The sequence below is a fragment of the Planococcus citri genome, chromosome 3 (genome assembly GCF_950023065.1).
Source record: "Planococcus citri chromosome 3, ihPlaCitr1.1, whole genome shotgun sequence".
NCBI classification, from domain to species: Eukaryota; Metazoa; Arthropoda; class Insecta; order Hemiptera; family Pseudococcidae; genus Planococcus; species Planococcus citri.
Window position 1 is genome coordinate 81144415 of NC_088679.1, and position 25053 is coordinate 81169467.

The 25053-nt window shown below is 35.7% G+C and overlaps 1 protein-coding gene across 3 annotated transcripts in view; it reads right to left on the bottom strand.

Moving 5' to 3' along the window:
- Positions 1–25053, bottom strand: part of LOC135839744 (uncharacterized) — a 146169-nt gene that overhangs the window by 53822 nt on the left and 67294 nt on the right. For all 3 annotated transcript variants that reach the window (XM_065355916.1, XM_065355917.1, XM_065355915.1), the window contains exons 3-10: positions 24742–24805; positions 19377–19609; positions 15244–15344; positions 11112–11274; positions 10612–10975; positions 9046–10502; positions 8735–8960; positions 381–640 (exon numbers count right to left, since the gene is read on the bottom strand). In XM_065355916.1, the coding sequence (XP_065211988.1) occupies positions 381–640; positions 8735–8960; positions 9046–10502; positions 10612–10975; positions 11112–11274; positions 15244–15344; positions 19377–19609; positions 24742–24805 (2868 nt within the window). The remainder of the gene's footprint in view (positions 1–380; positions 641–8734; positions 8961–9045; positions 10503–10611; positions 10976–11111; positions 11275–15243; positions 15345–19376; positions 19610–24741; positions 24806–25053) is intronic.

Genomic DNA, 25053 nt, shown 5'->3' on the forward strand with positions numbered 1-25053 from the left:
TTTGTCCAAAAACCGAGATTTTGGATAATTTTTGGAAAGAAATGAGACTTTTTGAAATTTTCAATTTTCAATACCTTCAAGGTTTTCATTATCATTTTAACACGTTTTCAAGATTTCTTAATGCACTTTTTATTAAATTTTAAAAGAATTTCACTTGTTTCTGGCTATGTGCAATGTCTTGAAGTATTTTTTTTTTTGTCAATAATATCATCTCAACATATTTTTTGACACCTTTTTTTCAACAAGCCCCCTCCTCTCCCCCCCAAAAAAAAGATGAATTGAAAAAAAAAATTAAAAAGACTCGACCTCTAGACCTGCACTTGTGAAAAAAAATCGAATTTTCTCGCAATACACGATAACCAAGAAATATTACTACGTACCATTTTTCTTCAGCTTGATCGGTTCGCGTTCGTTGGTTTGTTTGGCGTGATTTTGCCACTTGGAAAAAAGCGACGCTTTCATGGAGACGCTGTTGCTCCTCTTCAAATTACTAATAACCGCTTTATCGTCCAATACGTCGCCGTCGCGTTGGTTTTGTTCATTTTGTTCGTTTGTTTGGCTTTGCTTTTGCTTCGAAGCGGCAGAAACGCTCGTTCCGTTTGTTTCTTGACAGCTGAGTGGTTTCTTGTCTTCCATGGCACTGAAATATCGAAAACATTGCGCCGTTAACGTGAGACATTCGCACAAAAAACAAAGGTAAACGAATACGAAAAGCGTAAAGGTGAGACACTGGAACCCGTTTCGATCTCGATCGTAATTTCCGAAAGGATAATCGCGTAACAATGCTACTAATCGTATCAAATTTACAAACTGGTCGCAAACACGGCAGGTGACCAAATTAACATACGTATGGAAAACTGTTGACCAAAAACTGTCGGGTTTTTCGATATTTGTACGTAAATCGAAGACGAGAAAATTCAACAAAATGTATTCGCAATATCGACGCATTTTCGCTGTCGTAAGTACACATTCGAATATGTAGGTACTACGAGTATCGTACCTAAACTAGCTATATAGGTAAATGCAAATGCGAATGCGAATGAAACCGAGTCACCGTATCAGTTCGACAACTCCGAATTGATAATTCGTGCGGCGAACACGATTTGTCGTCGTAGGTCGCACTCGTAATGCCTACTTATCGCACCTTTTTTTTCGTTAATTATACCGAAAAATCGATTTAATTGGAAGAAAACACGGGACAGAGTCAATAATTTAAAGAAATATGTGCATCGGAATTTCTCACTTTTTCATTTCTCGTACCTCCTACCAAAATGTACTTGAAACTTTTTGGCTGCAAAAAGAAAAAACTGCCGTGTTTCTCAAATAATGCATAGTATAAGTATTTTGAGGAATAACCCGTACAACAATTGTCGATGTCGATATTTGCATCGACTACGTTTTTTTCCAACTTAATGATGGAAAACTGACCAATTAGTTATTTAGCAGGAATCTTCTATTCATAAAGAAGTCGGGTTAATGAAAATTTCCGAAATTTTTTCATTTTTTTTGGTGTCTCGACATACCATATTGACAATATGTAGATGTTAATTTTTAAGCTCGGAATTTGCATCTACAACTATGTCGACCAATTTTTCAGAATTGAAATTTTTGTTTTAGTGTTTAAAAGTTTGGTAGGCATTTAAAAATATTATCTTGTTTAAAGAGGAAAACAAATTTTTAATGGCATTGATAAAAATATTCACTTTTCCCTAGTTTGGAGTTGTCGATGTGAAAGTTGATTGTCCACAAATACATCAACACCAACATCAGCCAAATTTTCAAAGACTTCTCAAATTTGGAAAATTTTGTTGATATTGTGGATGTAATTGTTGATGTCAAATTTCATATCAACATCAACATCGACTTGAAAATGTATTAGTTTAGTACTCTTAGATAAAGTATTGTACCTTTCTCAATATATTAAAGACTTTAATGATCAACTTCTAGATTGTACAGACTTTCTGTCTGTACTTCTGGGTAGGGGGGGCGGTGGCATCCGTGTCGATGCTGCTTTCAGCACCAGCAATGGCTACCTAAAAGAAATCATTCTTACAAAAAATTTTCAATTTTGAAACTAAAATTTCATAACTTTTAAACTTTACTTTACGTACTTAGCAGGGTAACTATTCCTCAAATTTTGGTAATTGTGATAAGCGAGTTATGAGAGTTTCAAATCCGTTAACTAACGCAGTTACCTCAGTTACCGATTGGTAACTTACTTACGTTAACTCCAAAGTTAAGCTAAAAAAACTAATGGTTGCGGTCTTAGAGATGTAGGTAAATGAAGTTTCTTTATTGCTTCATTTTGTTTTAATTGCGATTTTTCAACTATTTTGATTAAAATTTAATTTTGCTATGGTGCCCAAAGTATTAGCAAATGATGAAAATACAAAATATGGATTAAAAATGTTAGTTCAATTTAAAAATATGAAAATAGTTTATGACGGTACGAGTAGTGCCTATTCCATTATTCCGAAAATTTGTGGCTACTCATCAGTTAACGTCTACCGATAAGTATGATAGGAAACAAAAATGGTGAACGTTATTTGCGGAACTTAGCTCCTGTAACTGGCTTATCACGCTTACCGAAATTTCAGGAATAGCTACCCAGGAGGACGACGTAAATTTTGATGCCAATGTCAATCTATCCACATCCGTCACATTTGGATCCTACATGTTGATGTAAATTTCAACCCTATGTAGAGCCAATTGATGGCATAAATGGCGATCAGCATTGGTCGACACAATTGGCTTGACATAAGGTTGAAATTCACATTGACATGTGACATCCAAAAGTGACAGATGTGGATGGGTCGACATTCACATCAAAACTAGCATGGTCATTGTTGTACGGATGGTCTACTCAATGTGTCATTCTGTAGGTAATGGGCCCATTTGGTTGTTTCTTTTCTATTTATCGAGATAATCGTGTTTTTAGTGAAAAAGTTGAGAGAATCAATCATCAAGGTTTTGATGAATTTTGATGTAGAACATATCTGACTATCACGTGTTAAAGTATCAAGGCCGCAGGTGCGCCCCAAGCGGAGAAAAATGGAACTAAAGTTTTTCTAAGAAGGGTCCATTTGGTTGATTTTGTTTTTTTCGCGGTCTAAATTCATTTCCGAAGACTTCCAAAAAAATACCCTCCAAATTATACGGCACCTAGTCGCCAGTGGCAACATGTATACCATTCAAAAACACATTTTACCTTGGTGCAGTGCTAGCCGTGTGGCACTGGTAATGGATTGCAAAGCAGGAGGTACGAGTTGAAATCGCATCTCAGGAAGAATGAAATTTTTTTTACGATCTTTATTTTTACAAGTTGAATTTTGACAGAAAATGTAATTTAATCATTTTTTTTGCTTTTGAACAGAGTAATGAATTTTTACACAAAATTGTAATTTACTTATTAATCATTGTTTTTCAGGCTTAAAATACTCATAAACATGAAAAGATTGAGTACCAAAAAATCGCTATTGCAGGTGGGTAGTAATGTTTGACATCAGAAACAATAATCTTCAATTTTAGGTATGAAGGTTTTGGGATTACATGAAATTTCAGCTTTTTTCAGAAAAAAAACTTTGAAGACGATTTTCTCAAAAGTTGAGCTTTTCAAATTTTTAATTATGGATTTTTTTGGAGTTTTTTTTTGCACTTTTTGGGCTTCTATCCAGCTCATATGATTGCTCCGGAGGTCTACTTCACCCCCCCCCCCCAATAACTCAATATCAACCAAATGGGCCCATTACCTGCAGAATGACACATATGCAAAGATACTGGCGAAACAACTGGCAGAATGTGCATAAGAAAATATGTCAGAAAGTCAAAATGGATTTAGAAAAGGAAGATCCTGCACTGATGCGAGTTTTACGGTAAAACTACAGATGGAAAAAAGGATTGAATACAACCTAGAAACATGCATGTGCTTTATAGACCTGGAAAAAGCATATGATAGGGTCAATAGAAAAAAACTGTTTGAAGTCCTAAAGGATGAAGAGATAACATATAAATGCAAAAGGTACCTAATAAACAGCATATTATATAGGAACACTAGAATAAGAGTACGAATTGTAAATAAACTCTCAAAACAAGCAGAAATAAACCGAGGAGTTGGCCAGGGACGCCCACTGTCTTGTGTTTTATTCAACATGTACATGGATCACATGGTAAAAGAATGGCAGAAAACGAAGCCAAAACTAGCTGAAACAGAAGATGACCTACAGAGATCAATGTACAATCTAATAAAGACATCGGAAAAGTATGATATGAGAATATTGTCAGAGAAAACAAAAACAATGGCTTTCAAAGGAAAAGAACCAGTAAGAAGCAAGATTGTAATGAATGAAAAAATCATCAAACAGGTCAACAATTTCAAATACCTGGGCAACACGATATCATATCATATCATGGAGAAGAAGATGTTGGTGGAAAGATTGCAAAGTTCCTGAGAGCCACTGGACTGATAAATAGGACCCTGAGAAGCAGAAAGGTGCGAAAAGAAACGAGATTGAAGGTGTACAATACTCTAGCAATACCAAGGATGACTTATGGAAGTGAGGTATGGGCACTGAAGAAATCTGATAAAAGAAGAATAATGGCAGTGGAGATGAAATTCATGAGGAGAACGGCAGAGATGACTCTCAGAGACAGAGTCCCATCTGAGAAAATAACAGCAGATCTCGGAGTGAAGCCAGTCATGAAGAAGATAAAAAAGTATAGGAAAGATTGGAGAAATCATGTCAAAAGGATGGAGGAAACAAGATAACCGAAACAGGTCCTCCAATACACACCAACGAGGAAAAGATGTAGAGGGCGACCAAGGAAGAAACTCACGGATACCTAAGGCTCATCCTCAACAAGTTCCACACCATAGCAGACAGGCCAACAGGCCTACCGCTTATAAGGAAACGACGACGATGAAAAAAAAAACTATTATTTACACGATATATTTGCTGAAAAAGGAGCTCAAACCGCACCTGTGAAGCAGGGGGTAGTAAATCGGCAATTCGCAGTCGATGATTCAATCTGATTTCGCTTGCAGTTGCTCGCTCTTAGCTCTTGGCTCGCGTCACTTTGATACAAAACTGTTCAAAAATACGTAAGTATCACTTTCACTCACCCACGCAAGCACACAATTCACGTAAAGGTATAAGTACCACAAGCACATAACATATCCTGACAAAAGATGCGAATGCGAATATTACGTATTTGTACGAATAGATTTCAACGAAGACAACTGTGCATTATTAGCGCGACAGAGTACGACTATCGAGCAACTTCTGTCAACAGCTCAAAATTTCAAAAATAAATAAACCCAAATGGCCATTAATCGGCCAGCGTAAATGCAAACATGTATTCCAAACAGTCGACTACTCGGTTCTCTCAAAATAAAACTTGGCAGACCTCATTTTTTGGTCGATTCTTCGTTATACCGACACCGAGTAATATGTAAGTAGTTATGAGCTAAGTACGAGTACATTATACACATTTATACGTATTCTACATACGATGGAAGAGCATCAGCCACCTCGGTCAGCCAAAACGTTTCGCTAACGCTAGCGATACGACTACAATCGCTCGTTATTTAATTTCGCGATGAAACGTTTTACGTTACATCACGTACATATGTATAGTAAATAGCAAATGCACTCGTAAAATGGCCATCACGTCCAGATACGTAGTATACGTACACTAAACGCAAATTGCATACAGCATATGTCTGTCTATACGTAGTAATGTATCACATAACACAGGACACATGTATTTGCAATTTATTCTATTACCATAACGAAATGAAAATAAAATCACTCGACTGATAACGAAATGAAAAATTGTTTTAATTTTATTGCATCGCGGTTTGTTCGGTTTTTTTCATATTTATTTGTTTATCGAGACAATTTCGCAATTTCCGGATGAGAAAAATTTATTAGAAATAATATTTTGAACGTTTTCCAAGTCACACGAGATCGATTTAAAAATACTAGTACGTACAACCACGAGGAACGGAAATTACTCGCATCAACAAAATACGAGTAAGTACCAGAGACCAGGGTAGATTTAGATACGACGTGATGAGAAGTTATACGCTCTTCAAGTCGTAAGTATCTTACTAGTAATTTTGATTTTCGGAAAAATAAAGTCGACAATGGTCGCGGTCGTAAAATTTAACAATAACCGTCTATATGATACGTCCATTCCAATTATCAGCTAAAGCAATCTCCAATTTGAACGGGATCGTGATTACCTACTCGAAAAAGCAGGATTGAATCCCGTTAATCTAAATTTCAACCGCCCAAATTAACTTTTCGATCATTGACGACATTTTCAAAAATTCAAAATTGATCACTTTTGGTGATTTGTGCTTACACGCGAGAATCTTTCAAACTTATGTTCTTCGATTTGACCGAAATCAGGAAAGATTGAAAGAAGATTCCGTAAAACGTAAATAAAATATTAGGTGCTGAGATTCTTTATTAAAAATTTAAAAATTTTAAGAGCGGAGTTTGAAGGGCGATTTCCGAAACGTTTTCTTTAATCTTATCCAGAATCATTTCGAAAAATTAAACACAAAAAATACCAATTTCATTTTTAAAATTCGAATACGAGAAAATGTACTGTGCTTTAGAAATGAAAGAAATCCTCAAATTCGCGAGAAAAAGACATCAAAAACTTAGCAAAAATTGACACAATTAATTTACAAAAAAAAAAAAAAAAAAAGGAAAAATGCAACAAAAATATTGAAATTGAGAGAAAATGACCAAAACATTAGTTGTTAAAGAATAATGTGGAAAAATATCAAAATCATAAGTCCCTAAGAATAAAACTCAAGAGCAAAATTCAACAAAAAAGCACTAAAATTTAAGAAAAAACACATCAACATTTTTTTAAAAAACTCATGAAAACTCATGATAAAATTGCGGAAATTTCACAAAAATTCAGACACAAGAGAAAACACGAAAATTCGGGGAAAATCGTCGAAAAATGGGAAATAGAATCTACGAGAATTAAAGAATAAAACGTGAAAAAAATCAAGAAAGCCTCAAAAAATTCTAAATAAATAAAAACATCGAGTCTTAAAATCCAAAAAAATCTCTCAAAAACTCAAAAACAAAAACTGTAAAAAGGACAAATTCCACAAAAATTTAGGCAGAAAAAATTACTAAGTAAAATTTGGCTCAAAATTAGAAGAAAATTTCATAAAAATCGCGAAAATTCGAGAAAAAATGTTTCGTCGAAATCGAGAAAAAAAATTTAGTCAGAAAAACGAATCGATAAAATTCAAAACAAAATCGTGGAAGGAATGAAAATGGAAAACTCTCGACAATTCGGTTCAGGAAAAAATCACTGAAAATTCAGGACGAAGAACTCGCGAGAATTAAAAGTAAGAAATTCGGAAAAAATCGACAAAATTAAAAAAAAAAAAATCATCGACAAATTTCAAGCAAAACTCAAGACGATTGGAGAGAAAAAAATTATTTCAACTTGAAAAAAAATTGTTCAACGAGAGAGGAAATCCAGAAGATCTTCCCCGTTAAAATGGGAGGGAAGGGGAAAGGAGGAGAGAGGTATCAACGAACAAAAGATACGAAGACTCAGAAAAAAATCCACCTTAAAAGGTGAAAATGAAAAAAACAAACTCAAAAATTATCAAATTTTAAAGAAAATCGTTAACTTTTGGAAGGAGAAATATCACAATTCCACAAAAACGTAAGGCAAAAAATTACTAGTTTTTTTAAAGCACAAAGACTCGAAAAAAAACTATCGAAATTAAAAAAAATTCAGTCAAAATCAAAGCAAAAAAATTACCATAATTTAGAATAAAACTAAAATCGTGAAAATTCAAATTTGAAAATTATATCAAAACTGGAGAAACTTCGCCAAAATTTGAAAAGAAAAAAAAAAGGAATTCCAAAAAAATCATCAAAAAACTAAAAAAAAAAGAATTCACGAAACTGCAAAAAAATTATATCCGTCAAAATCGAGAAAAAAATACAAAAATTCACCAAAAAAAAAAAAAAAAACAAACAAACAAATCGGGGATTTGAGCAATAAAAACATATACAAGCTTAAGGGAAAATTTTTATGAAAAAATCACAAGAACTCGAGGTGACGAAATTCAGCAAAAATCCAGACAAAAAAAACATCAAAATTCAAAATAAAATTATGGAAAAATTATTTTAGAAAAAAATCACTACAATTCAAGATGTGAAAATCGATCAAAGCAGGAAAAATCCACTAAAAACTAAGGAGAAATTCAAATAATGAACGAGAAAAATTAGAAAAATTTCAAAAGAAAAACCACTAATTTGAAAAAAATAAAATTCAAAACGCTGAGAAAGCAGTAAGAGCATTTTTTTCTTCAAGAATTTTGGTTATAAATTTCGGAAAAAAAAGAAGAAAATTTGTGAAAAAAACTAGGAAAAAGTAACTTTTAGCAACGAAAATTTTTAGAAAGTAACCAAAAGTTGCTATGCATTAGTAACTTGGCTACTTGGAAAATAACCGAGTAACCGACTACAATCCCTGTAATGCAGAAGTTACCGAAAATGATGAATTAGATGTTCAAAAATTTGCCAAAGTTTGAAAAATCAACTACTCGAGCAGCTGGAATTTGGATTGTGGGGTTTCAGAGCATGCTTTTTCCAAAAATTCGAAATGGACATATCGAGCGGTTCCTTCGTGACAAATCACAGCCTAACAACGAATATTAATAGGTATGGTAAAAAGGTGTTACCTTTCGGTGAAAAAGAGCTCTTGATAGGTGATCGGTTGAGTTTTATAACGTTCGCTATTTCTGGAAAATCGTAAATTCCTGGAAGCGAGATTTTTCACGATCGCACCATCCGCTTCGCACGCTTTACCGTCGGCGCGTAAGTTTTCCAAATTATGAATTCGTTCGGCGACCGACAGCGCACTTTGGTCATGACTAGCAGAAAATCCGGAGAACAGTCTCGATGACACTGTCGAACATGAAAAAAATAAATAAATAAATAAAAATAAATACGAATAAGTAAAAATACATAAATCGTCAAAAATATACCGAACCTGGCAACGAATGTCGTTTCAGAAAATTACACTCTCGTTCGTCGCGATACTCTTTGGAAGCGTCGTCGTCGCTTTTCACGCATCTGGACGCCTTCAACAGCTCCTTCTTCTTTTTCAGGATAGGTTTTATTGTGAGATTTTCGAATGCGCGAACTCCGCCTGGAGATTTCGCCACACCGGTGTTGGTACCTTCGAGGAGTAGCGTTTCGATTCGATGAGTGGAAAAGGACGATTCGCTTTCGTCGAGAGATCTGCGATGAGTGCTCTTCAGTATCGGTTTGACTGGTTTTTCATCGTCCGTGTCGGTTTCTACGCTGTGTTTCTTTTTCAAAATAGGTCGAGGCGAGTCCGAATTGAAATGCTCGCTGACGACGGCCAGTTCGAACGAGTGCTGTTTATTTTTCAGTATCGGCTTGACCGTCGTATCGTCGGCGTAGCTGCAATCTTTGGTGGATGGCGAATCTAGCGAACTGCTGGTGCTGCTGAGCGACGACGAAACTGTAACTCCACCGGTACCGTCACCGGCGAACATCTTACGTTTAAGAATACCGTGAGGGCTGCCGCCACTGGCGCTACTACTGCTACCGCTGCTATTGCCGCTGCTTGTACTGCTACTAGTGCTGCTAACAACGCAGCTACCGCTACCATCTCGCTCGACGCTCTCGTCTTTAATCATTTTCGAACGTTTCAGTATCGAATGCAGTTCCGGCGATCCGTTACGAACGAGACCCTCTAACGAGCAACGTCGCCGTTGCGATTTCAAAATAGGTTTGCATTCTTGATGATGGCCGACTACGTCTACATCCGGCGAACAGCTTCGTCTCCTCACGTCTTGTTCGTCTAAACTGCTGTGCTTCTTGAGGATACCTTGTTTAGCGTTGCCGATATGGCGAACTGGGGTCACTAAACCAGCTCCAGCGCCGGATCCGGCGGCGCTGTCCCAAGAAGAACGATGATGACGATGAGTCGCGTCCTCGCTGGTTTTTCGTTTCAAAATCGAACTAGGTCTGGTCAAATCTAAGCTATTGCTTCGTTCGTCGAATTTCTTCTTCAGTATGGACGGCTTGGAAGGCGAATCTTCTTCGATAATTTCTAGCGATAAACTGTGCAAAGACGGGGGAGGCGACTGCGGCAAAGGTGGCGGCGGCGGTGGCGGTGACGACGAAGACGAGTAGTATTTCGCGTGTCTTCGAGAGAAATCCGCGTCGATGGCGAAATTTTGAGCGTTATTTTTATCCGAGAAATTTTGTACGATTTCTAACAGCGAATTTTTCTCTTTCTTTGGTACGTGAGCTGGCGGCGACATCGACATCGAGTTATCGCCGAGATCGTACTCGTTGAAAGACGAATGACCGTTATTCAAGCCATCTGCCAACGAGCTTATATTCGAGATGTCATCCAAAGTAACGTTTTCGACTTGTTTCAGACGGAATTCTACGCAAGTATCTTCATAACGGCTGCAAAACGTTGAAATAAAACCGAAATTACACAAATGTGAACCTCGACCTACGTAGACGTAGAATGTTGATTAAAATGGTTACTCGTATAAAATGCCGAAAAACTTACTCATCGGTGCGCGCTTGACTATGACTAAAAGAGCGCGGCGAAAAGTTGCAAGGTGAATGAACTCTTCTAGGTATTTTGGACTTGTCGGCTATTTCCTTGTCGCAAAAGGCTTCGTTACTCGTACTCGTACGAGCGAATCCGTTACTCGTCGAATGCGAGCTGATTTGCGATTGCGAATTACCGAGTACATTTGTAGCTTTAACAGGACTATGTGTATAACTAAGACTAGGCAATGGTTTCTGACTAGATGCGGAGAATGACGAAGTAGATGCAGTGCTGGCAGTGGCGCTACTTGCAACTACGCGACATGGTAACGAGGAAGCGACGATCGCGTTAGCGTGGCAGTTTTTTTCACCTCCTTCGTCTGTAAGTGACAAAAAAAAAGCAAATTGCTCAATTAGACTAATCCTATTACTATAGCGTGTAGTATGCTCCATGTCCATCTACAACTACAAAATTAGTACATTATACGCTATACAGTTACTCGTTCGTTCTCATACCTGCTGAATGAGAATTGAGATGTCGATTAGTATGGCAGCTATTCGAGGTTTTTTCGGTGACGGCCGATCTGTTCAGATAGGATTTCCGTTTCGAGCTCTTGTCTCGGCAACTTTTCGACGAACTGGTAGCCGTTGAATCTGACGTCACAGAGCCATTAGGTTTCTGAAACCACAAAACCGATTAGAAATTTCATATTATTATTAGTCCGGCATATGACAATAGGAGTAATTGCACCCTCCCGCCCGCCGATCCTCCGGAACAAATTTTTTCTTAAAAAGAACATCCTAAGGAACATTTTAAACCAAACTCGCCCAAAAAAAAGTTGACCTTACTTAAAACATGGCGGCCATTTTGATTGACAGGTCAGCCGAAATCGCAGATTTTGCGTTTCAACATAGCACTTGCACGAAATTTTTCGAACTTTACAAAGGTAGATCGAAAGATCATGCAAAAATTTATCACCTGTCAAAATTTCAAGTGCTAAAGTGCGTTTTTCGATGTTTGGCGAATTTTTGAAAATCGAATTTAGGCCAAAAATGAGGGAAAAATCAAAATTTTACCAAATTGACCGAGAAAGCTAACATTTGGGATATACCCTATTTTCGACATGCCAAAACGATTGGAAAAAGTTGAAACCCGTTTTGAGCAGTTCTGGAGCCTCCAGCAGATTTTTGAAACTCGAAATTCTCACAAAATTCCATCAAGTTGGAGTTGTAAAGCTGACATTTATTCTAAAAATTAATTTCAATATGCTACGAAGTACTGCAGGTGAATTTCAAGTCGTTTTGGAGCCTCCAGCGACTTTTTTGAAAATTACTGGAGCCTCCAGCAGATTTTTGAAACTTTAAATTCCACAAAATTTCATCAAACTCAGAAGGAGAGTCGGAATTCATTCTGCAAACTAATTTAAACACGCTCTGATGACGACTTCAGGTGGGTTCAAGTCATTTTAGAGCCTCCACCGGCTTTTTTGAAAATTACTGGAGCCTCCAGTAGATTTTTGAAACTTAATGAGATGAAGAGTCGAAATTCATTCTGCAAACTAATAATTTCATTACGCTAGGAGGTTGACGGCTGGTGGATCTCAAGTCATTTTGGAGCCCCCAACGATTTTTTGAAAGGTTGTATGGCGTTTTTTTGGAAAATTGAAATTTCCTCAAAGTAGCTGGAGGCTTCTAAACCATTTGAAACCACCATGTAGTCTGCGCAGTAAATTTCAGCTTACCAACTCCATTTGATAAATTAATGTAGGGAGAAGTTAAAGTTTCAAAAATCTGCTGGTGGCTCGAGTAATTTTCAAAATAGTCGCTGGAGGCTCTAAAATGACTTGAACCCCCCTAAAATCGTCTTCAGAGGGTGTTAAAATTAGTTTGCAGAATGAATTTCGACTCTCCATCTCAGTTTGACGAAATTTTGTGAAATTTAAAATTTCAAAACTCTGCTGGAAGCTCCAGTAATTTTCAAAAAAGTCGCTGGAGGCTCTAAAATGACTTGAACCCACCTGAATTCGCCTTCAGAGGGTGTTAAAATTAGTTTGCAGAATAAATTTCGACTTTCCATCTCAGTTTGACGAAATTTTGGGGAAATTTCAAGTTTCAAAAATCTACTGGAGGCTCCAGTAACTTTCATAAAACTCGGTGGAGGCTCTAAAATGACTTGAACCCAGCTGAAGTCGTCTACAGAGGGTGTTAAAATTGGAGTGTAGAGTAAATTTTGCTTGTTGAAAAGTTTTGCGTCATTTTAACCTGTTTTAACGGCATATTCAATATAAGTTCAAGTGATCGATTTTTGGCGATTTTTAAATTGTTGTGAAGCCAGGGGAGGTTTTTTCCTTGAAAATACCAAATTTTAACACCGAAAAATGGGAAATCTTCAAAAATTCTTCACTGACTCAGGGAGCTCGCATAAGGAAGTATTGCAACCCTCTGTCGATCCTTCGGAACAACTTTTTTCTTAAAGGGGACATCCTAAGGAACATTTTAAAGCAAACTCGCCCAAAAAAAAGTTGGCCCTACTTACAAAATGGCGGCCATTTTGAATGACAGGTCGCCCCAGTATATTAGACTTGCACGAAATTTTTTAAATCGTGAAGAGGTAGATCAAAAGATCAGGCAACAATTTATCACCTGTCAAAATTTCAAGTGCTAAAGTGCGTTTTTCGATTTTTGGCGAATTTTTGAAAATCCAATTTAGGTCAAAAATGAGGGGAAAATCAAAATTTTACCAAATTGACCAAGAACGCTGAAATTTGGGTTATACCGTATTTTCGACATGCCAAATCGATTGGGAACTGTTTCAAACCGTTTTGAGCAGTTCTGGAGCCTCCAGCAGATTTTTGAAATTCGATATTCCCACAAAATTTCATCAAATTGAGTTGGAAAGCCGCAATTTACTCTGCAACTGATGTCTTTTGGAGCCTTCAGCAACTTTTTGAAAATTACTGGAGCCTCTAGTGGATTTTTGAAACTTGGAAATTTCCCAAAATTTGCCATCAAATTGAGTTGGAAAGTCGAAATTCATTTTGCAAACTAATTTCAATACGCTACGAAGTCGATTGCAGTTGGATTTCAAGTGGTTTTGGAGCCCCCAGCGCCTTTTTGAAAATTACTGGAGCCTCCTGTAAATTTACGAAACTTGAATTTCCCAAAATGTCATCAAATAAAGATGAAAAGCCGAAATTCATTCTGCGAACTGATTTCAATACGCTACCAAGTCGACTGCTGGTGGATTTCAAGTCGTTTTGGAGCCTCCAGCAACTTTTTGAAAGGTTGTATGGCATCTTTTGCAAAAAAGTAAGTAGCTGAAAGCTTCAAAACCATTGAAACCACCATGCAGTCGACTTCATATCGTATTGAAATTAGTTTGCAAAGTAAATTTCAGCTTCCTAACACCATTTGATAAAATGTTGTGGGAATTTCAAGTTTCAAAAATCTGGTGGAGACTCCAGTAATTTTCAAAAAGTTGCTGGAGGCTCCAAAATGACTTGAACCCACCTGAAGTCCTCTTCAGAGGGTGTTAAAATTGGAGTACAGAGTAAATTTCGGCTTTTAATCTCCGTTTGATGAAATTTTGTGATCCAAGTTTCAAAAATCTACCGGAGGCTCCAGTAACTTTCAAAAAGTTGCTAAAGGCTCCAAAAGACATTAGTTGCAGAGTGAATTTCGGCATTCCAACTCAATTTGATGAAATTTTGTGGGAATTTCGAGTTTCAAAAATCTGCTGGAGGCTCCAGAACTGCTAAAAACGGTTTGAAACAGTTCCCAATCGATTTGGCATGTCGAAAATAAAATATATCCCAAATTTCAGCTTTGTTGGTCAATTTGGAAAAATTTTGATTTTTCCCTCATTTTTGGCCTAAATTTGATTTTCAAAAATTCACCAAAAATCGAAAAAAGCACTTATGAATTTTGACAGGTGATAAACTGTTGCCTGATCTTTCGATCTACCTCTGCACGGTTAAAAAAATGTCGTGCAAATCTCATAACTTTTTTTTTTGAGGACAAGGTCTAGAAATGTTACTTAGGACTCCCCCTTCAAGAAAAAAGTTGTCGCGGAGGATCGACAGGGGGGAGTAATAGATCCTTATATGGGCTCCCCGACTATATTTCAACCGAAGTAGCGGCGAAGCATAAAAAATGATTATTTAGAAAAATTCTGAGGCAAAAATTAAATTTTTTGGATTTTGCTTATTTTTTCATGTTTTGTGGCTTCCGGTACGAATTTTTTGGGTTAGCGAGAAAATCAAAAACTGGGAACGAACGTATTTTCTCATCAAATCCTACAACTTTAAATAGGTGGGCGTGCAAAAAGCGAAACTTCAAAATCAGTCTCCCTCCTTCCAGTCTACAAAAACTGGAGAGGAAAAAAATTTTCGCAAACAAAAAAAAACAAAACAATCCGATATTAATTTATACGACACGACACGTAAATCATTCCATACGACAGCCAAATCCTGAGAAAACTATTTGAGAATATTTTTTGAATTACTCGTTAATGAGATATCAATACCAGCTCGATCGTTGAAGGAATTGTAAACAATACGAGACGAGTACAACAATAGGAATTTTTGCGTCATTGTCGTCGTTAAATTTTACCAAATAAGTACACTGGTAATCAACGCTGTTATCTTACCGATTTCATTTCCGAAAGAGAATGATCTTGAGACTGTTTGCAGCGAATTTTGTTCGTACTTTTATGGCTATTTTGCGTTTTCGTCTTTTTCGCGTCATCTTCTGCAAAAAAAGAGATAGAGAATTATGTATTAGTTTTCTGTATAACGTAAACATCTATGTATGTAGTTAGCGCGATAGTAAGTATAAGTAATGGTACAATGTTACAACAAGGTCTACAAAATTATCAAATAAATAGCACCAGACCAGATCGGTAAAAAACACATACAAGTTCACAATATCGATTTGGATACCTACTCATTCGTGCATTTCCTTCTAAAATACATACGCACAACAATCAGTACGAGTACGAGGTACTGAGGTAGGTAGAGGTACTCGATATACATATCCAAAGACTTGGCAGAATGTTTATTAATAATGTACAGGGTGTTCCAGAATAACCTTTCACATTTTGGTAACCACTGATCTGTGTTCAAGAGGAGCTAGGGGAATGGTAAAGGCGGTTCTAGGTAGCCAAAGCATGCCGAATTATGTTTCAATAGTTATTTTTTGCCCTGGAGAAGTAGATGGCTGCACAGTGTACTTTTACTGTGAGGTCCTTTTTTAAAAATAAAGACTCCCGGACCCCTTTACTTTACTCATCAGTAACAAAGCTCATTTTTAACTAAACAGTGAAGTGAATATACAGAATGTGCGCTTCAAGTGTACAGAGAATCAGTTGATAATACTCGAGAAACCTCTACACTCCGCCAAGTTGACTGTTTGGTTGGGCGTGGCTAAGTTTGGTGTAGTGGGACCATGTGTGTTTAATGAAACAGTAACGGTGAGGGGTAAGGCAAAATGTTGAACGAGTTTCTTGTTCCTGAACTGAAAGGCAGACGATTATATAGTGTACAAGCAGAAAATACCCGTCCTTCGGACGGGTGGAGCTGCATTTTTTAAAATTCATTTGAGTAAATAAAAAATTTTTTGGTAATTGTTGTCGTATTTCACCTAATGTGGTTAATGACACTAATGCCCCTCCAAAAAAAAGACCTTTCTGTAATTTTAGCCTTTGACCCTCTCCACTTCAGGGGTCAGCTATAGTTCCTGAAAGTACTTCATTCCTCAAGTTTTAATTCTGAATGTCTGAACTAAGTATATTAGAACAGTTTCCAGGCTGAAAAATTGAAAATTCACCATAACCTACCTACAAAATTTGACACGTTGTGAATCATCTAGTTAGTTTGAGCTCAAAAACTTGCGAAATATCAAAAATTTTACTCCCCCGGCCTTTTTTCCAAAGTAGGCACTCCGGAATAGACATATTTTTTGAACAAAAAATTGCTAAAAATGATAAAATTGATCAATTATCCGTTTTTAATTCTTTTTTTCATTTTCATTCTTAGTTTGAGCTCAAAAACTTGCGAAATATCAAAAATTTTACTCCCCCGGCCTTTTTTCCAAAGTGGGCACTCCGGAATAGACATATTTTTTGAACAAAAAATTGCTAAAAATGATAAAATTGGTCAATTATCCGTTTTTAATTCTTTTTTTCATTTTCATTCTTCGAAGTTTGAAATTTTTATTGAAGAGATCTAGAGCAGTTTTTGCTTATTTACATATGAATGAATAAAAAATTGTTTGGTAATTATCTTATTTCACATTCCACCTGATGTAGGTAATGACAGTAATGCCCCTTCAAAAAAAAAGACCTTTCTGTAATTTTCAACTTGAACTCTCCCCACTCCAGGGTCAACTCTAGTTTCTGAACGTTTCCCATTCCTCATAGCTTTATCTCCAAACATCGCTGAACCATTAGAACAGTTTCCAAACTGAAAAATGGAAAACTTAAGTACGTGCATAAAATCTGACATTGTGAATCATCTACGCAGGTAGGTACCTAGTAAGTTTTTGGCTACAAATGAGAAAATCAATAAATTACTCTTTTTATTTTATTTTTTTCATTTTCATTATCAGTGATTTTTGGATAGTGGCATTTTTCAGACACAGGCCAACTTATTATTTTTTGAAGTTCGAAATTTTCACCCCTCCCCCCAATCACAGTCACTTAAGGTACAAAAGGTCAAAAATGGTCACATAAGATCACGACCGTCTTGAAAAATGCGGTCATAATCATGATGGCCTAATATGATTCTTTTTTCTTGTGCATTGGGTCCACTGCTCTTTTTGATTTTTTTTTTTTTTTAAATCGAATTCAAAATTTCAAAAAAATGACCTTTCTGTTATTTAAACCTTTGACCATCCCCACTTTAGTAGTTCATAAAAGTACTCCATTCCTCAAGTTTCATCTCTGAACGTGTGAACTATTATATAGAACAGTTTCCAGACTAAAAAATTGAATTTTATCCGATTTTGTAGCTGTGATTTACTGAGGGTTGCTCTGCAGCTTTTTTTTGTTCAAGTTAGGTATTCAAGTTCAAGTTGTATCCCCAAGTAGAAAGGATAAAATGCAGAATGTTTTAGTGAAACACTGAGGTGCTCACTGAAAATTTCAAGAAATTTCAATTCAAAATTTCATTTTTATTACTCCTTGCGTTTTTACAACTTTGAACCTGAACTGAATAACTTTCCAACAATCAAAGCTACAGCTCTCAGTATGAAAAAAAAAAACAAAAAAAAATAAATAAAGGAAAATATAAATATTTAATTTTGAGTTCGCAGATGAATGATATTTAATTTTGAGTAATCTTAATTGAAATTTTGACGATTTTTATAAATTTACGTGTAAAAGATCGCAGATGAATGATTGATTTTTGATGTATGCCATGAAAAAAACTGAAAATTGTAAAAAAGTTTGAAAATTAACATTTTAATTTCATTTTGTTTTTTTGAAGCATTTTTGAGTGGTTTCGAAGGAGGTTAGTTGTGGACGAAATACACCGATTCGCGCAAATTTCAAAAATTTCCTCGCCAATGGAAAACTTTTGATTCTTTTCTGGAGCAAATTCAAAATTCTGGAGAAATTGAAAAATATCGCTGGAGGCTCCAGAATGGCTGGAAATGGTGAAATTAATATTAGTTTTGGGATTTATTTTGACCATTTTTATTGGTCAAGTACGTACTTCTTTTAAAAAAAAGCATAAATCGCCAAAAACAGTCAATTTTGAATTATCAAAAATTCGCCAAAATTCGAAAAATGAACTTGGGCAGCTGAAAATTTGGATTTGGGGGGTTTTAGAACACGCTCTTTCCCAAAATCGCGGTCCCGTCATAAATTGGGGTTTTAACATCTCAAAAACCTGGCAACACTGTTCCGAACTGCTGATTTCACAACCTGATAGACTCTTACTACACTTAGAAGTTAGAACCACCCCTACTTCCAGCACCTACCCTCAATGCAACGTAATACACTCGCTTTGCAACGAAATTTTACCTCGTCTCTCCGCAAACTGGTTTCACCTCCGCAAAGTCCAAAAAAGTCGTCATTTTTTTCAACTTTGAAGCTTTATAACAATTGTCCTTTGAAACTTTTTCAAATTTTTTTTTGCCATAAACACTCTCCAGCTTACAGGCGTTCGTATGCATAAAAATTCAGAATTTTTGGTTCGGCAAGTTTCGAGTTTACCGGCAACAAAAAAAGGGGACTTTCCTTTATAGTATTATAGATGTATAGTTACTTACTTGGTTACAACATGTTGGAGCTACCTATCATTCAGAGACCAACACAATATGTTTAGCGCGTGAGCACTTCGGTCATTGAATAATTTCGTTGAACACAGAAATTTAATGGCTACCTCGATCCCCTGATTTTTCCGCCTATGATTTTTTTTATGGAGTTACCTCAAGTTAAAAGTGTATCAGGATGAATCTAGGACTCTAAAACATCTTCTAGGTGATATTAATCGTGAGTTGAGACTGATTGGAAGAGAAGTGTTCAATAATTCGAAAAAATGTTTGGTTGAATGTGTCAAAAATGATGGAAAATATCTCGATGGAAAAATTTTTAAAACTTTATTTTTAATGGAAACTCAAATATATGGTCTAAAAACGGCATGTTTCTACTTCATTTTGGTTGTAAAAGAATTTTTGTAAACATTTTTCTCTCAGAGTAATAAGAAAAACAAATGTGAAAGGTTATTCTGGAACACCCTGTAGCATACTTAAATCACGTCGCAGACGTACACTACTAACCTTTGATAAAATTTGAATTCACAGAACGAAAGGAAGGTTTCTTCAGGCTATCATCAATGGCTGAGGAAGACGACGAAGTATCACCGAGATTGCGCGACAGACTATTAAATTGACAAGCTAATTGTTTGCGTCTTTCTTCTTTATAACGAGCCGCTCTCGTTTGAGCAGTATCGCCATTCGTCCCTTTTGAACGATTTTCGCAATCGATACGTCCATTTAATCCGAATTCTTCTCTATAATATGAACAAACGAAAATGCAATTATAAGTACGGTATATCTATTTACAGAGTTTTTGTTATTGCGACTGCGGCTTTATGATAGAAAATCTCACTCATCAATTCATCATGCTACAGCTACACGCATGATGCTGAAAGAATCAGACAGAAAAAAAAAGGAAAAAGAAAATACGGCGCTGCGGCGTGAAATTGAATTTCATATTGCGCGCTGCATTTCGATTACGAGTTACTCATTACTCATTAGTCATTAGCTATTACTCACTCGAGCACCTAAAGCAGCAGCGTGTCAAGTTGAACATTTACATTTTATACATTACATACACATATAAACGTTACCTACACTAATTATTATTCGTATAAGTGGTGACGCATGGAGATTGTGTCGAGTGTTAGGGGCTTAAAACTGGACTCATTTTGCCGAAGAACCATTTGCAAAAATCTTCTTTTGGCTCCTCGTTCTCTTCATTACATTTAGCAATATTTCGTTCGAATTTTGAGAGATGGGTCAAGAATGTTCAGAAACGCAAATCGAAACTGGTAATGGGGTTTTTCAAAACTCATCCCAATTTAGGAACCCCTGGCTCAGTCCCCTGAATGACTAGGGGTCTCAAAATTGTCCCGGTTGGTCTCCCACTTTTTCACTCCACTTCAAAAAACTCGTAAGTATAACACACAATTCGATTTTTAGCTGCCTAACTTCATATTCACGCCTTCTGGAGCAAATTCAAGATTCTGGAGAATTTGAAAATCGCGCTGGAGGCTCCAGAATAGCTGGAAATGGTGAAATTTGGATTTGGGGAATTAATATCAGATTTCGGACTTATTTTTATCATTTTTACTGATCAAGTAGGCACCTGGTACATACTTTCTTCTTAAAAAAAAAAACTTGAACCACCAAAAACAGTCAATTTTGAATTTTCAAACGTTCGCCAAATATCGAGATATGAAGTTGAGCAGCTGAAAATTTGGTTTTGAGGGCTTTAGACCACGCACTATTCCAAAAATCACGGTCCCGTTCAAATCAGAGACGGACACCTCAAGAGGTTCCCCTTTCCAAAATGAAATTATTTGAGAATCTGTGTTGAGCTATGCTATCGCCATCAAAATCCAAAACCACTTTTAGGGTTCTATTGAGCAATTAAAAATTTTCAAATTACTCATTTTTGAATAAATTCGTTTTTTGAAAATTTTTTCTTGGAAAATAATTTGCATTAAGTATTCGAGTTATGTCAAGATATTTAAATATATCATTCCTGATATTGGGAAAATATTTTGGAATGCAGTGGTGCCAATTTTCTGATAATTTTTGCCAATTTCAAAGAATCGAAAAAATGTCAAATACTGTTTCTGTCAGATATGTTTTTTGATTTTTTCCATTAACGTGCCTCTGCCTATGCAACAATCAACAAAGGCCGGAGGCACAGCAGGTACATAAAGAGGTTACAGTTGAGTTGGAGAAGTGAAATCGGCAAAAATGATCAAAAAATTGGCACCATTGCGTTCCAAAATATTTCCCCCTTTCAGGAATGATATCTTTCAATATTTTGGCATAAGGTAAACTACCAGTTATATGGACCGGGGTACCAATTACAGATCTTTTTTTTTGCGAAGGCCTAGCTAGTTTGCAACTTGTCCAATAGGAGTGCCAATTGCGGCATTGTGCAATACCACCTATAGTACAAGGCCTGAGCGCTGAATTGTTATCACATTCTGACGTCACACCTAGAAGGGAGTCGATTGTGTTTATCATTTGAATTTTAACGTATGTGTAATGGCGAATTCGTGAAATTGAGTAAAACTTTCGTTAAAAAAGTTATTTAATTTATGAAATTTAATTAATATTTGTGGTGAAATGTGTTCTAGTAATGTAGTACTGATGTTTTCAACTGTAGGTGGTGTCGGTTTATTTGATTTGTGCACAAAAATGAATTTTTTGCAACTTGTTCTTGTTTTGTGATTTGAACGGATAGAGATGTAATGTAGATTAAAATGAAAATTAATGTGAACTAGTGCTTGTGTTTTACCCGGAATGATGTCGTACTCGTAATGAAATAAATAGTGAACTAGTTGAAGAAAAATCTACAATACATTTTAAATCTACTTCTTGGACCAACCAGCTAAAATTAGAGATGATGGATATTAAAGAAGAAATCATCAACATCTCAAACTAATTGAAACAGCTTTAAATTCCAAAATTCCTTCGGATAGATGTCAACAGGCATAGTGGTACAATGTTTGCAAAGAATTTCAAGAGAAATCTCCATCATGTATGCAATGTTAGGTGATCATTTGGTGTATCTTATCTATGAGCTGGAGATTATGTTCGCGTATATATTCACAATAATTTGTATTTGTTGAACTGATGAGGTCTTCATCTACTTCTTTGCTATATTTCTCATTGTCAATTGTCATCCTCCAAAGTTTTTCTCAGTATTCTTTTAGAAATTGGATCATAAACGATTGTAGTTTGTCATCTTTAATGATAAAAACAGTGTTCTTTATGAGCTCATTTTTACTTATTTTTTCATTTAAATCATTCCCACGTGATCTCAAATTAATTATTAAATATCAGAATGTGATTTAAAACGCAAAATAAAATGTTTTTGGGATTTATTTTGTTCTAGTGCATTAATATTGCATTCATTTCTATAGTGTTATCGGAGTAGGTACTCCCAACAAGTGATGACGTCACAAAACAGCGCTCAGGCCTTTTACTATAGGTGGTATTGCATTGTGTTGCCTTGAGCATAGCCAACCTATAGAAACGCATGGTCTTTGGATGTTGGGTGTTATCAGTGTGCTCCGCGTGTTTGTAATCAGAAAATGAAAATTTTTACAGCAAAAATTTTGTTAAATTTGTACAAGGGTTTTTAATTAATTCAATTACATCGATCCAAAGAGTATATTCAACGAACATTTGGTTTCTATGTGTGAAGCTAAGTACCAAGAACTACTTTTTTGCATGTTCAAACTTTTTTGTAGATTTCAGGTTTATGTTAAGCACTGTTTAGTAGAATGACAATGTTCAAACATGAAATTGCTGTAATGTTTTCAAAATTGATGATTATAAGCCAAGTCTTATGTATTTATGTTGCATACCACATATTATATTTTCATGTTCCAGTGAATAAGCATTCAAATTGTGAAATTCAGTTTTGGTCTGTAATTGGTTTGAACCACAATTGGTAGCTAATTTTTTTGTCAATGAATTTTTCAATTTTAAAAGGATTGTCAGGTACCAATTACGGACTGGTCCCAAGGATTATTTTAAGAATTTTTTGGAGCTACACAAACACAACCAGGATAATTTTCAGTATCAAGATTCCCCCCTTATTTTTCCAACTCTCCCTGATTTTCTTACCACTCTCCCCCCCCCCCCCCAACACCCAGACAAAGTTTGTCGAAAACTATCTATTCTGTTTTTCTGATTTCGACATTTTTCAAATTCAATCATAGGTTTTTTTGAAATGGGAACTACGTAGAAAATAATAAAATTGGCCTGAGCGAAGCGAGTGCGAAAAATTTGAAAAATTTGTAACTTAGTTTGAAAAGTAGAACAATATCAATTTTAATTTAAGAATTCAGTTTTTCTGATCTCAACTTTTAAAAAATTTCATCGACAGTTTCTTGAAATTTGAAGTGTGAAGAAGAGAATCAAATTGGCTCGAGCGAAGCGAAGGCAAAAGCGTTTTGAAATTCGCAGTCTCAAGAAGCAAAACAGCAATAATTTTGATGTGAAAAGTCAGTTTTTCCACCACTGATATTTTTAACAGTTTGAACAAAAATATTTTTCAAGCACAATATTAGCTCTTTTTTCAACTTTTTTTTTCATTGAAAAACTCCCAAGCAAATCAGTAAATATCTATTGTTGGTACTACACAACAATTTTTTGGAACTACACAAAATGTGCGGAGCTACATGCCACAACTGGTAGTTTTTCAACTTCAATATTTGTGAACTTTGATGATGAAAATTTTCTAATGTGGTTCTCAGGATACTATAACTGGTCTCAGAGTGAAAAAAAATTAACACAGCAAAGCATGACGTCATGCGGAACGATCGGTACCTTGACCTGTTGCAACTTGACCATTGACCAATGGAAAAGGCTGAAATATTAGTACAATATAGGTAGCGCTAAGATCCGATTAATCAGCCGATTAATCCCTGCTGTCCGATTATTTTAATCGGACCTGAATAATCGATTATAATCGGTAATCGTTCCATTTCTGATAACTGGTCTCAGAGTAAAAAATAATTAAACGCTACCTTTCATATTTGCATGATCCGTAATTGGTACCTCCTCAAAAACTGTCTTTTTTTAGACCTTATTTCAAATAGGAATTAGGGAAATGAAAATTACTTTTTTTCAAAACTGAACACCTTAAAGTGAAAGAGGAAGCTTCAAGGATTATTTTTTTTTTTTAATATCAAAATTGGGTCATAAATGACGTCTTGGCGATTAATTGTAAAAAAGTGGTCCATAACTGGTACTAATTAATGTGAAAATTTGCTTTTCAAAACAGTGGTCTTGGATTTTGACGGTAATAGAATAGACTGACATAGAATCTGAAATACTTTTGTTTGAGACTGAGCGATTTTTTCCAAAACAAGATTGTAGGTATAGCGATAGGAACAAAAAAAAAACGATTTTTTCGAAAATCCCCTCCGGGGGCACTTCCGAAGCTAGAAAATTTTGTGAGCAACTTCCAACTCAAAATCAAGTTTTCTACTGAGTTTGGTCAAAATTCTCAAACATTTGTTTTTTGTGATCCACCCTATTGCACGTATAAATATGTGCGAGGAATATGGTGATTTTTTTCAACATGTAGGTATAATGTTCATTTTGGACATTACAAAAAATCGAGAAAAATTAGCCAAAAACTTGAGAAATTTTTTCGATTTTTTGAAGTTGGCAATAATGACATAAAAATTTGCACTGCTGCGTTCCAAAATATTTCCTCAATTTCAGAAATAATAAATAGTTCAATATTTTGGCATAAAAATGTACGAAAAACAAATTTATCCAAAAATAAGTGATCGGCAAATTTTCCACCCAGTAATTTTGAAAACACGCTTACGCTGTGCCGCGTCGTGTCATCCACGAAAGCGATAATGATAAAGTTACTTACGTCATAATTGCAGCATCTTTTGTTTCAATTGACGACCATCTTCTTCTTTGCGTTTGGTCTACTCCTGTAAACAGAAATTAAACGTTGAAATTAAAATCTAACTGTATACGATTTATATTTTATGTAAGCTACACGACACGCTAAACGGGCACCGGTCTAGTATCGAATGTTCAGCTCTGAGTTATAAGATATACCAACTCAGAGATAAGGTACCTATATAAATTCGAGAGCTTTAATAAAAGTCGATTATTCAAAACAAAGTCAGACCGGAACAAAAATTAAAATTTTCCATAATAACAGTTCAGAACAGCA